This window comes from Bos indicus, chromosome 3, assembly GCF_029378745.1.
Source record: "Bos indicus isolate NIAB-ARS_2022 breed Sahiwal x Tharparkar chromosome 3, NIAB-ARS_B.indTharparkar_mat_pri_1.0, whole genome shotgun sequence".
NCBI classification, from domain to species: Eukaryota; Metazoa; Chordata; class Mammalia; order Artiodactyla; family Bovidae; genus Bos; species Bos indicus.
In genome coordinates, this window is record NC_091762.1 from 21,183,949 (window position 1) to 21,202,299 (window position 18,351).

Here is an 18,351-nt window from a genome sequence, read left to right on the forward strand (position 1 = left end):
AAAATAAGCTTTATTTTAGGATCTTTATAATCCCCCAACCTCCCAGGAAAAGGGACATGTGCTAAAGAGCTGATGAATGGTTTGCAGTGACATTATTCTGACGTATTCTCCATCCAAGTCCTTGCCATTTGCTTCCAGCTGCTGCTGACTCTAATTATCCACAGGAGGGAGATGGGAGGGAAAAGGGTTAGATTTTTCTCAAGATTATCTGTGAATATAGGCATCGGTGTCCCTTGGGCAGTTATATTTGTAGGCTGAAGGGCTGAGACTTCTGCAAACTGGAGTAAAAATCTAAAGTAGTGTGAAATCTTGCTCTTCCTCTCAGATTTGGATTTTTCCTGTTTTGTTGTTTTTCTCATCAACTGGGGACTATGTTCTGTTGAAATAAGACAAAAATTTTCACACAGTTTCAGCATTAGTTGTCACCTGAAACAGAAAACAAACCATAAAAAAAGTGAGGATTTTCTGTCAGATTCTGCTGATACCCAACTGAGGTTGCAGTGAGAGCTAAGAGAGGAAAGATGCCATGTGCCACCTGAATGTGTTACGAGGATAAACTGTGGCAGTCAGCTACAATCTGGAAAGAGAAAGCTGTGCTAGCAGATGAGAGGAAAGTCCTCTGAAATATACCATCTGCCCTGTGGTGTGGAACATAGGACTCCACCACCCCAAAACATTGATGGCCCTGCTTAAAACTGCTGCATGTGGTTTAGCCAGATCCCTCCCCCCTCCCCCCACCCCTACCCCCATTACCTCCACCCTCCCCACCCCCCACCCCCTCTCACCCTGCTCAGCATCAGTTTACTCTCCATTCTACTCTTGTGGAGAAAAAAGGAAGACCTTTCACACCTCTCAGGAGAGAGGTGCCTAGCTTCAAGCATGCGCATTCAGAAACAGTCTGTTCTAGGACTTCCCTGGTGGCGCAATAGATAAGAATCTGCCTGCCAGTGCACAGGATGTGGGTTCCATCCCTGGTCTGGGATCCATATGCCAGGAAGCAACTGCCCCGTGCACCACAGCTACTGAGCCCATACTCTAGAGCCCTCAAGCTACAACTACTGCACGCACTAGGGCCCTCGAGCCACAGCTACTGAGCCGCTGTGCTGCAACTCCTGAGGCCCATGTGCCCCAGAGTCAGCAAGCCGCAACTACTGAGCCTGGGTGCTGCAACTATTGATGCCTGTGCTCCTAGAGCCTGTGCTCTGCAACAGGAGAAGCCACTGCAACGAAAAGCCCAGGCACCACAATTAGAGAAAGCCCGCATGTAGCAGCGCAGACACAGCGCAGCCATAAATAAACACAGCAGCGTGTACATGTCAAAAAAAAAAAACAAAAAAGGCAGCCTGTTCTAGGAAAGAAAGGCTGTTTTAAATAAGAATCTGGCTCCTAAATCCATGCCCTATCCCTTTTAAATAGAAAGGTGGTGCTATTGTGAAACCAGGAGGGTCCTCAGACACTATCAGTGCCTTGTGACTTATAATAAGAAATACATACTTGGTCTTCATCCCTGTTTCTGGCATAGAACTCTGAAAACCCTTGTAATTTCCTAAGCAATGGAGGGATAAAGGTACTTGTGTTTATATTAATAAAGCAACTTTTGGAAGCAAGTATTGCTGGGGGCTTCTTGCCAGGAAGGTCCAACTTGTGATGAGAGGGTTGGAATTTCCGGTCCCAGCCCCTGACCTATGGACGGGGCAAGGGGCTGGAGATTGAGTTCAATCACTATGGCCAGTGGTTTCATCATTCAGGCCAGTGTAATGAGCTTCCATAAAGTTCAAAGGGTTTTCAGGATTATGAGAGCCTCTGGGTTGGTGACCACACGGAGGTACTAGGAGAGTACTAGGTACTAGGCTTTCTCTGAGAAGGCATGGAGGCTCCACACTTTCCCCCATGCCCTGCCCCTGTGTATCTCTTCCATCTGCTGTTCTGAGTTATATCCTTTTATAATAAACGGATAGTGTAGTAAGTACAATGTTTCTCTGAGTTCTGTAGGAACAACTCTAGGAAATTAATTGAACCTGAGGAGGGGGTGGTGATATCCTGATTTCTAGCCAGTCAGTCAGGAGTTCAGGTAACAATCTGGGCTTTCAACTGCCCTCAGAAATGGACAGGGTGTGGAGGTGTGGGGTTATCTTGTATGACTGAGCCTGTGGAATTGGAAATCTCCCTTACTACGTCGGAATCGGTTCCAGAATCTAAATATATTCAAGCATACTTCCTTTGCCCCTGAGGAAACAGTAGGTCAAGAGGTTAAGTAGTAACTAAAGCTACATGACCTGTAAGTTGAGAAACCTAAGACTGGAATTCAGGCTTAAATAATAGAGTGAATTTTGTAATTAAATGGTGGGTTTCCTAGAGCCATTCCTGGAGCCTGGAGTCTGCAGACCTGTAGAGGGAGCATCTTTCTAGATAGAGAAAACTATGAGAATTATGGATTGTGTAATAGTGTTGTTCTCCACATCTTTTGTTTTGATAGCCAGATGTGGCAAGAGAAGAGAGCGATCTGAGGGTGGTCTTTCCTGTGGGTTTTGACCGCTTATCTCTGGAATATGACTCAGGTGAGGTGGAAGGCTCTGATTTTCTCCCCTGATGTCTGTGTGTTCACTGTACAACTGGGCAGTGGATTCCAAGATCTGCCTGTAGAAGTGAGAAGTGCATCCTGTTCCAGGAAATAATTACTGTTGAGTCGAGTTACACACATTTGCTTCCAAGGATGCTCTCTGCAGTTCCTTGTTCTGTGCTTCTGCCTCAGCCCAGAACAAAACCAGGACTCAAGGGTGGGACTTCAGTGTGATGGGGCAGAAGCTTAACTTTCACCACCTGATAGTCTGTACTAAGATGGAACCTTATGGGGAGAGAAGCCACCTGAGGGGGGGATGGACACTGGTGCTTAAACTCAGGAGCCATGGGTTCATGAGGAACCTGTCTCGTCTCCTGCATTACTGAGGAACCATGATAAGTGGATCCCTAAAATGGGCAAGACTGATGATATTCTCGGAAAGCTAGAAAAGCCTAACGGGCACCATTTAGAAACTGTAATTAGCTAGAACATTTCAGGAAAACTAAGATGCTTCATCTTAAATAATGAAGTTTATTTGTGCTGAAGCGTGGCAGAAGAGTTTCTCATGATCCCTTCACTCTCTGCACTCTGGTTTGCCCAGGGTTCCTCAGCTTGCATATGCCAGTGGGGGCCAGAGAAAGCGGGGTGAGGTGTGGACCAGGGAGAATGCAAATGAACAGACACACCAGTGACATAAAACTTGGTCCCAGAACTGAATTCAGCCTAATCACTTTTTCAGGCTTAGTTCTTATGGTCTGCCTTCAGAGATGATTTCAATCAGTCTAGACAGAGATGGTGAGCAGGTAGAAGCTACCAGAGCTTTATTATTCAGTCTTCTGGTTGTTGGGGGGTTATTCTCTCGGTATTGGGAATACTCACTGGCTCAGTCTACCTCAGAGCTGGTCCTGCACATCACACACAGAGGCAATGCTGCTGGGAGGCTGGTGGGAGTCATGGCGACTGGAATGTGTCAGATACTTTTCATCTAGTGAGTCCTCCAGGACTTCATTCACTTCTTCTCTCTGGAGCCCCATGCTGAGCCTGAGTAAGGGATGGAGAAAGAGGCAGACAAGACAGGAGATGAAAATAAGGCAACCAGCATCAACCTGACAGCTGGTGCTCATCTGAAGCTCATGGAAGTGGCACCAGAAACCAAAAGACCTATCCTCTCAGAAAAAACATAACAATCCACTTCTAACTGGGATTTCAGTGTGCATAGAATAGGGGTAGGAGACAGAGTAGCATGTGTTCAGTGCACTGACCTCTAAATGTGGATGAGGAAGGAGACTCAATGACTTCTCTAAAATATACTCTGACACACAGGACACTCAGAGTCCTATAATACAGACATTAAAATGCTGTGGACAAATTTTATTCAAGAGTATGTGAAGGGGTCCATTGAATACTGGCTCCTGAGGGAATGTAACCTCCTAGGACTCTTGTAGCTTTTAGATCTCTCTCTCCATATATATATATATATATATATATGAATGTATATTTATACATATGACGTGATTGGCTTTATTTTTCAAGATATTTCTGGCTATGAAACATTGGCCAACATATCTCAGGGCAAGTGGGCAGAAACAGGCATTTCACTTCAGTTTCTAATCATACGGGTTTTCAGAAAATAGAGACCAGGTTTCTCTGGCTGGTTTATCTTTAGGTCAAAATGACTCAGTTAACTAAACTTGAAGAATTACTAAGAAATGGCAACTAATACAAGAACTTCAATGAGAACAGATAACATGGGTTAAAGGACACATCATTTTATGATGAATGAATGAAATAGGAACAATCAGCAGCTTCTGGTTTCTCCTGGATCTGGGACCTTTGGCCTCTGGGTCTCTTGCTTCAGGACTCCTCTCTAGGTTTCACCACTCCATTATCAGCCCTTCATCACTCAGAGTTACCTGGCTGCCAGTGACTCCTGTCCTTCTTCATCCTTCCTATCATGGTGATTTTCTGTGAACCAAAAATAGAAACAGCTAGTGGGGAATTGAGCAGGTCCCATATCATCCTTACAAACACAAGGGCCTATCTGATCAGAGACACAATACTCTATATGTTTGTTCAGAATGCTCTGGGAGAATTATTCCAGGAGGGCTAAAGTTGCGTCATTAGAGGAGCAGCTTGTCAGGCTTTCCTGAGCAATGGTGAACAATATATTGCTGGTTGGCTGAATCGTCACCAGGACATCTGCTATTGAGTCAAGGCAAAAAGTTCACAATGTCCTGTTCTCCAGTGCACGGGATACTTGCCTGGCTGTCTTCTGCATTCCTTCAGCTCTAACATTCATTTCCCCCACAAACTTGGTTGATGGACCATGGCTGTGAGTCCCAATACTGCTCTCACACAGATACTCCAGCAACCACAGAGGAGCAAATACAACAGGAGAAACCCCCTGTTCTATCTAAACGACTAGATGGGGGGACCTCTGCTGATAAGTGTAAAGAAACTCTTCCGCATTTCTTTTTTTTTCTCTCCTGACCCTGCCCAGAGACCAGCCCATGTGCAGAACTGTGTTGTTGAGGCAGCTGAGCAGGGCTGTTAACCACAAATGAGAACCTACTGCTCTAGTCCAAAAGGGACTAATTGTCTGAAAAGTGTGAAGAGTGTCCCTTACTTTTTTTTTCTGTCTCAGTTTTCTTGCCTTTTTGATCTTAGAGTAGCCCCCTGCAGTTCTGCAGGACAGTGTGACAGGAGAAATGACTGGGAGAACCCAATCTTTCTGAACAGAGGAATGTGGAAGAGGCCCCTTGGGAACTGGAAAGTAGAGAAGAAATGCCAGAGAGAGGAGAGGCTGGGAAACGATTTACAGACTGTCAAAAATATTAGGGTTCATCCCCAAACTCAGCCTGTGTGGAACAGAGACAAGGAATCATGGCAAAGGATTAGAGGACTGAATTACCATATAAACCATCAGCTAGCCCAGACTAAACCTAGTGGCATGCTTGCTGAACTGACCCAAACAACACATCGAAGGCCCTGAACACTAAACTGATGTTGGAACTGCTACCCACAGAACGTAAGACAGAACTTGCAGTCTAAACCTAGAAGTGGTTGATTGCCTGCTAAGAAATAATCCAGAGGGCTTTAATAGGACCCAGTGTCTCACAATATAATATTCAAAATGTCCAGAGTACAATCTAAAAGGACACAACATAAAAAATATGTATATAATCATTTGTTCATATTTTAGATGAACAAAAAGGCATTTGACAAAAACAACATCAATTCAAAATAGAATTCTTAGCAAATAAGGAACTTTCTTAAATAAGTTGGAAGTTTTATTTAGCTGGACCACGGCCTGCTCATATTTGTGTTAGGAGACAAAACTTCTTCTCTATTGTCAGCAGTCACCATCATAAAACAATAAAAAAATGTTTGCGTGTTCATGGAAATATGAATAAATAAAACAAAGACTAGCTCAACCCGATGAAAGACATTATGATCATTAATTAGAATACCCAATATTATTAAAAATGTCAATTCTCCTTAAACTTTTCACAGATTTAATGCAATGCCACTCAAAATCCCAATAGGATTTTTTTATAGATAATGACAAACTGACTGTAAAATCTATATGGAAAGGCCAAGAACCCTGTTTTAGGCAAAGAGTTCTTAGATAAAACTAGACAATGATGATCCAATAAGTTGGACTTCAACAATATTAAGAAATTCTTCACCCTGAAAGAGAGTTAAGAGGATGAAAAGATAAGCCACAAACTGGGAGAAAATACTGACAAGTCAAATATCCGATAAAGAACTTGTATCCAGAAATATAAAGAACTCTCAAGACTCAATAATATGAAAAACTACTTTAAGATGAACACTATAGTGGACACTCACTTTTCCAAAGATATATGGATGATCAGTAGACATATGAAAAGATCTTAAAAATCGTTAGTCAATAGGAAAATGCAAATTAAAAACCACAATGATAAGCAACCACACACCTATTAAAAGACAAAAAGCCCAGAAACAACAAGCTGATAATGTCAAGAGCTGGTATTGGGAACAACTGCAATCTAACTCATTGCTCAGGGGCATGTGAAATGGTTTTGTCACACTGGAAAACAGTTTGGTAGTTTCTTATAAGTTAAATGTACAATCTTATAATGTACACTTTAAGGATACATACACTCTCTTTAAGCTTCCCTTGGGGCTCAGATAGTAAACAATCTACCTGCAATACAGGACATGGATTTGATCCCTGAGTTGGGAAGATCCCCTGGAGAAGGAAATGGCAACCCACTCCAGTATTCTTGCCTAGAGAATTCCATGGACAGAGGAACCTGGCAGGCTATACAGTCCATGGACTCACAAAGAGTCAGATATAACTGAGTGACTAACACACACACACACAAACGTACACTCACCATATGACTCTGCAATCCTACTCCAAGATATTTATCTAAGCAAAGTGAAGTGAAAATGTATTTTCACACAAAAATCTGTATGTGAATCTTAACTATGAATCATAATCACCCCAAACTGAAATCCAAAGGTCCTTCAGTGGATGACTGGATAAACAAAAAGTGGTGCATCTCTGTCATGGAATAGCAGTCAGCAACAAAAAGGAACAAACTCCTGATACATTCTGGAGATTAAAACAAATATCTAAAGGGACAAAAAACAGATCCAGTGGTTGCAGGGACTTGATCTGGAGGAAATGGTTGACTACAAAGAGGTACAAGGGAACCTTTACAAGTGATGGAGCTGTTCTGTATCTGGATTGTGGTGGTACTTTTACATAACACTGTATACATTTTTCAAAACTCACAGAACTGATTCTACAGTGGGTCAGTTTACTGAATATCAAGTATCTTAAAAACCAAAAATGATTGGATGGCTGCTGCCTCCTGCTCCAAAAGCCTGTGATGATGAAAGCAGTTTTAACAATGTGGTCTCCAGCCCCATATATTCTCCACTGTACTCTCGAGTACCATTGTCATGGTCCCCAGAATACAGGGTGAGAAGCAGGTTTACTGTAAGCACCTGACAGTCCTCTTCTTTTCAAATTGTAACCCAAGTGCTGATATTAGGCTATTGATTCTGAAGGCATCCACTCCAAAGACAGCTGTCTCGAAGGAACACATGGGCAGCTACAGGGCCAGATGAAGAGGCAAGGTGCTCCACTTCTGAAGTTTCTCTTGTTTTAGAGATCCCTGGCTGATTTAGATCATTGATGTCTGACGCCTTGTTTTTCTTTCCTGCACTTTAATCACCAATAAAGAGTGAACCTATGAAATCCTAGGCACCCCACCCTCAACCCAAATTAGGCAGATCCACAGCCCTGTGCTGTCTCCCTCTTTTTACAGGTAAGTGGACCCTAACCTCACTCGGTAGCCCTGGGTGAGCCGTGTACCCTCCAGGAAATGTGAGTGATATACCTCATGTTTTTCAAAGTTCCCTGATGATTGTAGCTGAAGTATATCTTGCAATCATAAGAACCACAAGGGTCAGTCCAGTGACAACATTGGCTCCTTTTTGGAATGTATCTGTGGAGGGTCGCCTTGGGCCCAGGGTTGGACTCCCAGGTATTTCTAGCTGATAGCTTCACTCTGGAGTGGGTTGCCACTTCCTTCTCCAGGGGATCCTCCTGACCCAGGAATTGAACCCATGTCTGTATCTCCTGCATTGGCAGGCAGGTTCTTTACCAGCTGAGCCACCAGGGAAGCTGTCCTGTAGCTGAGAACACCACAGAACCACAGGACACCTGGCTGCAACGTCACTGTGGGAGTTGTGAAGGTGTGGCATCTCATGTGAGGCCAGGACCTCTGGAGGAGCTAAGTGTTCTCAGAGCCTATAAGATAACTTACCAGTGGAGAGTTTGCTGGCAAGTCTCTCTGCCATCTGGCTTCCTTGGGCCAAGAGCTCACAGAATCTCTGTCTCTGGTAGTAGGTCATGTCAGTGGTCTTGATGAAACTCTCAAAAGTCTTGATTGTGTTCTTTGCATGCTGTGTGAATAGATGACAGACACCTTCCCCTTCCTGTATCTTCTGTCGTAAGCAGGTCAGTTCTCGGGCCTGAGCCTCAATCAGGGAATCATATCTCCTAACATGGCAAACAAAAGTAAAATGTAAAAGTGAATGTCATGAATGATAAAGTTATGGAAATTTCAGCAGAGGTGTGTCTTTGATTACTTGTGAGGAATTTCCCAAGTTCAATACTTGCACAGGTTGTGTGACTTGCCTGTAACAGAAGGAATGAGGAAATAGTATTGGATTTGTTTCTCTCTTTTTCATTAACCTCACTTAAAAAAAAAAAAGCCCCTTCAGTTCCTCACTTCAGTCCACATCCATTTTAGTGTCATATGCATCATCAAGCATTATACAGAAAGTGTGGCCAATTGGGGGTGGGGAAGCCAGGTACAGAAGTGTTGGACAGGTACATCTGGGATTAACTGAAAGGATGAAAAGAGAAATCAGTGAGAGGGTCAAGATGAAGAGCATTCCTCTGAATGACATGAAGATAAGCTATTCTAACGGGTAAGGAGGCACTCAAGAGTAATTAAAATTCTGAGTAACAATTACATGACTCTGTCTGGGATTTCACAGTTTTCTAATTTTGTACAAATATTTTTTACAGATTCCCAACTAGAATGTGAGCTCTGTGAGGCTAGAGACAGTCCATATGAACCAGCATACAGTACATAGTAGAGCCTACATACCTGAGTAGGCAATCAGTTAATACTTAAAACCACATAATCCTAATGCTAGACTAGATATTAATAGTCATCTACCCCATCTGATGCTTGAATCTCGTCAATACTAAGTAATCATCCACAGATTGTCTTTCAAAACTCTATTCCTCAGAGTTCCTATAAAGTGTCAGAAGAGTGGAAGGCAGAAGTCAGGGAGAAACAGGGTCTCCAGACCTAGGCCTCCTTCAGTCAAGTATCTCTGCTTTAGTGGCTCTTACACATCTGAGCTTCTCAGATTTCATTTTAACCAAGGTTGAGAAGATGTCTTCAATGCCACAATCTACCCTAACTATGAAAGTCTCTAAGGGTAGGCAATACTGGGCCTTGCAAATTAATAATTCATTTTCCAGGTAACGACTGCTGAATTACCTCTCTACCTAATGGCCCTACCAGCTAACAGTCCACATAGTCTGATACTTTTAGAAATAAATCAATCAATCGAAGGTGGGGAAGAGAAACATTATTATCATGAAAGGCAATTGGGAACATTAGAAATTAGGAGTGTCCCTTCCCAGTCATGGCTAAGCCCCAGCCTAAGGGCAGAGGTCCTCCTGGTCCCCAGGCTGCCAGCTGCCAGGGACCTAGTCTTACAGAGGCCCAGGCCTGAGGCAGCATAACCTGGGGCAGCCAACATCAAGAAACCCCTCTCAAGAGCCAGGGCTCTTTTGCCACCATGGATTCCTCTAGTCAGGACTGTATAACTAAAACAGTTACAGGGTTTTTTTTAGCTTACTTCCCAAATGTGACTTGCAGCTTTGTGTCAGCACTTTGTTCTCATGTATGCTCTATAATAAAAACCAAATCTAATATTTAAAAAAAGACGATAAGTACTAGGCCTATAAAAAGCAAGAACAGGTATAATAATTACAGCTAATATTGCTGAAAGCTCCACCTGTGCGTGAAATGGTTCTAACTGCTGGTCATCATGCATTTAATCTCCATAACCCTCTAAGGCAGACACTGTCAGTATTTTTATTTCACAGATGAGGTTGCTGAGACTCATGGAAAGTTGAGTTCACTTGCCCATTACTAATTCATAAACCACATTTCCAGAATCCCAATACGAGCATGTGAGCTCATTTTATTCATATATTACTTCAGGGAGAATCCAGAGACTTACCTAGTCCTCCATTAGTTCCCACAGCCCCATAGGCTGTCTTTGTCTAGCTCTGTGCCTGTGTATACATTTCTGCCCTTCTCCCTGCACAAGTTTTCTCTTTATTCTACCTCCCTGGGCTTCCCCACTTGACACACTTCCCACACAGCTTCCTCCTTACCCAAGCCCTGTAGCCAGTCTCCTCTTCTCTGCCAGATTCCCTTCCTCAAAGGGCGCTTCCTCCTCCAGCACAGATTCAATGAGGTCCTTGTACTCTTCACACTCTGGGAAAACAGAGACACTGTCTCAGGGGAAGCTGGCCCTGACGCTGTGGCCCAGCCTTCAAGGGAGGAGGAGGGGCCACCCCAGGACAGATATCACCTGGGTACTGGGCTCCATGCAGGGAATCCCACATCTGATTCCTCAGCCTCCCAGCTACTAGCATTTGATTCCCCCCAAATTAGAGCTGGGGAGAGAGAACCTCATCAGTTCAGTTCAGTTCAGTCGCTCAGTCCTGTCCGACTCTTTGCAACCCCATGAATCGCAGCACTCGAGGCCTTCCTGTCCATCACCAACTCCCAGAGTTCACTCAGACTCACGTCCATCGAGTCAGTGATGCCATCCAGCCATCTCATCTTCTGTCATCCCCTTCTCCTCCTGCCCCCAATCCCTCCCAGCATCAGAGTCTTTTCTAATGAGTCAACTCTTCGCATGGGGTGGCCAAGGTACTGGAGTTTCATAGAGGGTAAAATAACTCAAGATGATTCAATCAGAACAAAGCAAAGTCAGAATTCACATACTCTGAGTTGTGACTCCAAATCTTGGGCCACTTTACCAAACCTTGCAGCCTCTTAAGGAAAATATGAACCTGGGCACACAGTAGGAATTCCCTGTGTGTTTGGGAATCCTCCAAGGACTATAGGGCTGACAGTGCTCCCATGTTGAGAGTTTCGATAATCCCTCAATATTTCCAAGATTTTAAAGTTTATCTAGATACAACTGTGTAAAAACGCACACGAAGGGGAAAAAACCTGAAAGACATGCTCAATGCTAACACGTGCTGCGTTTTGTTGGTGGGAGAACTAATACACAGTGTTTGCTAAGGAAATGGCACCCCACTCCAGTATTCTTGCCTGGAGAATCCCAGGGACAGGGGAGCCTGGTGGGCTGCCGTCTATGGGGTCGCACAGAGTCGGACACGACTGAAGTGACTTAGCAGCAGCAGCCAAGGCCTTGTTCTAACAGATTTTCAAGAATTATCATCCTGAAATCATCACCTCTCTCTGAGGAGGTAGAGACTATTCCTGTTATCGTTACAGATGAGGAAACTGAGGCATGGAGAAGATGAACAACTTGGGTTTGAACCCTGGAAGTCTGGCCTCAGGGCACACACTCTTAATTACTACACTGTGTTACCTATACTGGAGAAGGCAATGGCACCCCACTCAAATACTCTTGCCTGGAAAATCCCATGGACGGAGGAGCTTGGTAGGCTGCAGAACATGGGGTCTCGAAGAGTCGGACACGACTGAGTGACTTCACTTTCACTTTTCCCTTTCATACATTGGAGAAGGACCTGGCAACCCACTCCAGTGTTCTTGCCTGGAGAATCCCAGGGACGGGGGAGCCTGGTGGGCTGCCGTCTATGGGGTCACACAGAGTCGGACACGACTGAAGTGACTTAGCAGCAGCAGAGTTACCTATACATGAAGATGTTGAGTGACATCTTTCTTCTTCTCCAGTTTTAAAAAAAGCTGTATTATGATCATAATAAATGATGTAAACAAACAAACCCTTACATTCTCATACCTGAAAGCTCTTTTCACTTCTTTGATAAATAGGCTTTAATTTTTACTTTTTGATCCATGTCAATCAGTTGGATAGCAAATTTTATCCCCCATTGGTTTATTGAAAACTAATGGTAGAAATTTGAAAGCAAACTCAACTTCTGCGTCAGTAAGCATTCTCCCCTTTTATTCCTGTCCCCCTCTGTCCTCATTCCCATGTTCCTCAGTCACTATAGCTCCACCTCCTCCCTTGCTGTGTGCTATTGATGTTCTCATTTCCAGATCTCTGTGGTTCAGTTGGGAATAGACAGCTTTAAGGACCTTTAAGGCAGGCAGGGTGTCCTGTCGCTTCTTTCTTCCCTAGTGCAGCTAGCACAGTGCTCTGCAAATGGGTGCTCACAAAAGTTTGCATTAAGTCCTCAGATGTTTAAGCCAACAAGGATATTATATGTTTATAGAATCTAATATACATTCCTGAGACAGAAAAAAAGTCTGGTGCCTGAATGAGATCTTAGCCTCTATTCCTCCCTATACTCTCACTGCAAACTTTACCCCTTTGTTCGTCAGTGTCTCCATCCTCTGAGAAGTGAGAGTTAACTACCTGCTTCCATCTTTCTAGGAGTGTAGTAAGGATGCAATTTATTTTGATGAAGGAGGGAAAAGAATACAGTTTGAGGGCGTTTTGTTTCTTAGAGGGAAGACAATCATTTATCACTATGGTGACTGTGACCCCAAGGACTTACTGTATTTCTGCAGCTGTTTGGCCAGGGAGTAAACAGTAGCTTGGGACGTGAGCAGTTTCTCTGTGAGGTCTCGAAAGTCCTGTTTGCTTTTTTCCAGCTGGGAGTGCAAGTACTGGTTGGTTTCCAAGAGGCCCATTTCTGTCCTCAAACCAGAGAAAATGGTGTGAGATACTGCCATGCTGAAGCTTCGGGTAGAAGAAGCAGAGCCAGAACGTGGGGAAAAGAAACCCAGAGAAATAAGAAATTAGAGACAAGTGAATGGATTGTGGTGATGAATGTTCAGCCTGGTAAGTTACTAAAATAATTAAAGTATACAATTATAATGAGTGGGTGAGGATTACAGTATGTAACTTTTGCTTTAATAAGATTTCATTCAGTGGAAACAATGTATTAAACATGTTTTTAAAATGAAGATGCAATTTATTACTTACTTTAGGTCTACTTTGTCAGCATTCCTCAATGATGAGAATCCTTAACTGTAAAAATGAGGCACAAGAAGCCAAAGCTCAGAGCTCAGGCTCTGACAAGAGTGCCAGAGAGAGGACCCAGTGTGCCAGGTAACCACGTGGAGTTGCAATAACAGAACTGGAAGGTGGGGGTGTCATGGAATCTTGGGAGCTCCTGTATTCTAGTTGACTAGGCCAAACTGATACTCAAGGCCACCTGGTCTATTCTGAAGGTTGCCACTGATGGGGACATTCCCTCAGTGGCCAATACTTGTGTACCCTTGTACTGATATTACAGACCTATCTCTTTCTAAACTTTAAAGCTATTTTGTACTTCTATTCTTGCAAGCATAGAAAACATCGAGGAATCATTATTTTCCCAAATTCTTTCATTGTCAAAAGGACTGTCGTGAAGTCACTTTTCCATCAGAAAAATTTTAAACTTTTAGATAGTATTGGTGCTCTTTGTTTCTCTCATTTCTTCCACACCATTTTAATATTGTGGGGGGAAAATCCTGAATTTAATACTGTACTTGGTATGTGAATAATTATAAGGATTGCTGACTAGATTATGTCTTAATTACCTTCTTGGTGGAGACCAGTATTATGGTAGCTTCTTTTCCCTCACTGGGGAAGCACGTGGGCTTCTCATTAAACTTGAAATCAGGTTTGACCCCCCTGCCTCCAGCCCCATCTTCCTCTTCTCCTGTGGGTTGCTTTGTGTTTTAATCTGCATATAAGATTTTGTGCTTGTCACTTGTGAATATCATCCTAACACCACAGGGTTTTTTTCCGACTTGTCAAAGTCACTGAAATAGGTTTTGTTTCTTTTAAAAAAGTATATTTATTTTGAATTTAAAAATTTTATTTATTTTAAATGAAACAAAGATGAATATTTTTAATGATAAAAGGTACACAATTCACAAAGAAGACAGACATCATAAACCATTAGACATCTTAACAACAAAGAAACAAAGATACATAAAGCAAAAATCATAAGAAACATAAGAGAAAAGAAAAAATATATAATCATAGTGAAACATTAACATTTCTGAGAATATTTTATCAAGTGCAGAAAAAATAAGAATAGGAGCATCTTGAATGGTGTCAATAATTTAAATATAATAGATTTATATTTATATTAATCATATCCTACACAAATATATTTAAAATTTTGTATCTCATATGCTGTTATTAGATATCCATAGGACATTTAGAAAAACTAGCAAAAAGATAAACATTATTAAATTTTCAAAAAGTAGAATTCTTTTTTATGTGTGTGCTTCAGTTACAATATACACATATATTATTTTTGAAATTATTTTCCATTAAAGGTTATTACAAGATATTGACTATAGTTCCCAGTGTGTGTCTGCGCTCAGTCACTCAGTCATGTCTGACTCTTTGTGACCTGTGGACTGTTGCCCGCCAGACTCCTCTGTCCATGGGACTCTCCAGCCAAGAATACTGGAGTGGGTTGCCATGCCCTCCTCAGGGGATCTTCCTGACACAGGAATCTAACCCATATCTCCCATGTCTCCTGCATTGATGCAGGTTCTTTCCCACTGAGCCACCTGGGAAGCCCATAGTTCCCTGTGCTATAACGTAAAACCTTTGTGGCTTGTTGCATATCCTTTTTTAAATTAGAAATTCAGCATTCTGTTCATACTAAGTCAAACAAGTGGAACCAAAATGTCATAAATTTTAAAAATATTTAGTTTTGGCTGTGCCAGGTCTTTGTTGCTGAAGGGGCTTTCTCTAATTGCGTTGAGCAGGGCCTCCTCTCTAGTTGCAGTGTGCGGGCTTCTCATTGTGGTGGCTGCTCTTGTTGTGGAGCACAGGCTCCAGCAGACAGGCTCAATAGTTGTGGTTCACAGGCTTAGTTGCTCCATGGAATGTGGGATCTTCCAGGACCAGGGATCGAACACGTGTCCTATTGTCCATCGGCAGGCAGACTCGTCATCACTGGACCACCAGGTAAGCCCCACAAATACATCACTTATGTTCAGAGTAGTTTTCATAGAACGCCACTGGTTTGTGTGGATGCAAAGCTATTGACCTGTGGTTGTCTTCTCAGACAGAGCATAGTAAACATTAAGACCATGGGTCTATGGTGGTTGGTGGTGACCTACAGCACTCCTGTGCAGTGGGATTTAGTGACATAGAAGCTGAGGCTTAAAGAGAGGCACAGACAAGCAAGACAGAAAGTCATCCCCTGACCTCTGCTTACTTCCTACATGCCAATTCCTCCCTGGCTTTGGAAGCCTGAGACTAGAGCAGCTTCCCTGAAATACTGTCTCTTCTCTTTAGTTGCCTAGCTTTTCCAGGCTAGTGGCCTACACATGTCTGCCCACTGCCACCTCCCTAAGTGCCCCCGAACATTCATGAGAAAGTGAAGGAAGGACAAGCTACCCAAGCCCCTTGCCACCCTCCTTCTAGACTGTAGCACTGGTATGTGAGATGTCCCAAACTGCATGTGACTTCAACCCTTATAGATGCATTTGACTTATTTTATGGCTTAGTGTATAGTTTCTCCTGGAGAATGTTCTCAGTGTACTTGAGAGAAACTGTAGTCTGCTCTTGTTGGGTGAAATGTCTACAGATGCCTGTAAGGTCCTATTGTTTAAATCTTCTTATTTATCTTCCGCCTAGTTGTTCTATCCATTACTGAAAGTGTAGAACTGAAATCTCCAATAATTATTGTTGAATTGTCTATTTCTCCCTTTGGTTCTGTCAGTTTTTCTTCTTGTATTTTGAGACCCTGTTAGATGCATTGTGTTTAAAACGATTTTATCTTCCTGATGGATTAACCCTTTAATCATTATAAAATGTCATTCTTTATCTCTGATAACATTGTATTGTTGTAAAGTCTCCTGACTATTTTTTCTGGTGTTAGTATAGCTACTCCAGCTTCCTTACGGTTGCTATTTGCATAATTATGTCATGTTACCTGGCAAAAGGTACTCTGCAGATGTAATAAATTTGACCTCAAAGTGGGGAGACTATCCAGGTGGACTAACCTAATCACAGGAACCCTTTAAATCTGGGTCAAGAGGTCAGAAGACTAGGTAGGGAGTCAGAGAGAGTTCAAGCTGTCAGCGATTCAGTGAGTCTTTATGGGCTTCGAAGGTGGATGGAGCCAGAGGCAAAGAAACACACTCCTCAGTACTACAGCTTCATAATTATTGCTACCCATATATCCTGACAACTTACAACTGCATTTATTGTGTGTGCTGTAAAGATGCAGGATTCCCACTATTTCTGACCATCCTTATCTTCTGCTTGCACATTACTATAGCTCTCTGAACTGGGGGACCAATTGACAGGTTTTGCTCAGTCTCTTCTCTCACACGTGTGTGGCTCTCTGACTCTGTTGCAGGCGGGGTGCTGAGCTCAGGCTCCTGGTGTTATTGGAAGCTCCTGATTGATCTAGACTCTGAGAGTCACTTATCTGGAAAGCCAGAGCACTGTCCTCGAGCTTCCTATCACAAGAGATCAGTACATTAGTATATTGCCCTTCCCCAACCCAAGGCCATCGTCTCTAACATCTTTACCACTTTTTGGTGTATACGACCCACCCCCGGGCTACTCCCCTTCTTAGAAAATCACTTATTCCATCCCTACAGCACTGGGGACACTACCAGGTGACCAGCCCGAGGGCCAGTTTGCAAATCAGGGTGAAACAATGATCTGAGGATGCTTTGTCTAGATCACCAGAGGTGTAGGTGAATATGCCAAGGAGGTTACTTCTAAAGGTTCCACACTGCAGAAACACAGCAGAGTTGACATCCCACCATGGAACACACAACCTGGAGGACCGGTTGTTACACCTCAGGCCAAACACTAATCCCTCCAGGATCACAACCTGATCCCCAAGGCTGCCAAGCTACTGTTTAGACAAACTCTTGAATATCTTTTATTCCAAAATCACTGCTCGGTTCTCCACCATTTCTTCAGTTGACAGCAGCATTGCTTCTGGTTGCTAGATCTCTGCACAGAACAGACTTACCTGTGCCATAACCAATATAGCAGAGACAGTAAAAAGGGTGACTCTTCTAATCTTGAATGCACAATAAAGATTCCCACACATGCTCTGCAGAGGCAGAAAATGAACTGTGGCAGAGTGAATAGCAAGCATACACCTTGGTCAGGAGTCAAAACTGGGTGTGTGTGCTCAGCTGGTAAATCCTGTCCGACTCTTTGCGACTCTGTGGACTGTAGCCCTCTAGCTCCTTTATCAATGGAATTTTCCAGGCAAGAATACTGGAGCAGATTGCCATTTTTTCCTTCTGGGGATCTTCCAGACTTTCATATCTCCTGCATTGGCAAGAGGATTCTTAACCTGCCAGGAGTAACCTACCTGGGAGGCGAGGTTCAACTGAAACCACACAGAGTGAATGACTCACACTGACCACAGTGAGTGACACTGCCACTGAGTCACCAATATTCTAAATTCAAGGTTGCTTGGAAAGCTCAGAACACTCCCAATAGGTCAGCTTCTGCAACCACCACATCTGACCTGGGGGACAGCACAGCTAAACTGAGAGCCCTTCAGGTTTGGGAACGTGGTCTGGAAAGAACCAAGTGGAAGAGAACTGCAACCAGGATACAATTCCTCCTTAGGCTACAAATTTCCAGCTGGGTTCTGGAGTCCAAAACAGTTCCTGTGCAAAGGTCTGCGTGCTCCAATGGCACCTCTGAGAACTGACTAAGAATTTCCCAAGACTAAGCTGGGTAACATTTCCTCCATCGAGTTTGCCTGGAGGGATCTTTAGTAGCTCTCATCCAGCTTCTGGAGAACTCAGTTGAATGAATTCAGAAGTCGGAAGTTCAGGCACATCAAAGGACTGCTGCTGGTCAGTTACTCCTCTGATTAGTGTGGTGCAGATGCTTTCAAGACCTTGATACTTGAAAAGGAAGCATCAGAGTGGTGCAAACCTTTGGAATTCTGTCTTCAAAATAAATGCGGCAGGAGGGGAGGACCCTGAGGTGAGATTTGGATTCCCAAA

At 43.3% G+C, this 18,351-nt stretch overlaps 1 protein-coding gene across 5 annotated transcripts in view; it reads right to left on the bottom strand.

Annotated features, from left to right (window-relative positions):
- LOC109555820 (NBPF family member NBPF6-like protein) overlaps positions 1-18,351 on the bottom strand; it is a 19,943-nt gene continuing 1,592 nt past the window's right edge. Inside the window, exons 1-7 of one of the 5 annotated variants that reach the window (XM_070785783.1) lie at positions 13,328-13,486; positions 12,897-13,034; positions 10,548-10,650; positions 8,386-8,621; positions 4,474-4,525; positions 3,440-3,601; positions 1-426 (exon numbers count right to left, since the gene is read on the bottom strand). In XM_070785783.1, the coding sequence (XP_070641884.1) occupies positions 3,454-3,601; positions 4,474-4,525; positions 8,386-8,621; positions 10,548-10,650; positions 12,897-13,032 (675 nt within the window). In that variant the 5' untranslated portion in view covers positions 13,033-13,034; positions 13,328-13,486 and the 3' untranslated portion in view covers positions 1-426; positions 3,440-3,453. Of the gene's footprint in view, positions 427-3,439; positions 3,602-4,473; positions 4,526-8,385; positions 8,622-10,547; positions 10,651-12,896; positions 13,082-13,327; positions 13,487-18,351 lie in introns of those variants that run through there. The other 4 variants (XM_019956642.2, XM_019956641.2, XM_070785782.1 and 1 more) reach the window with 4 other exon arrangements.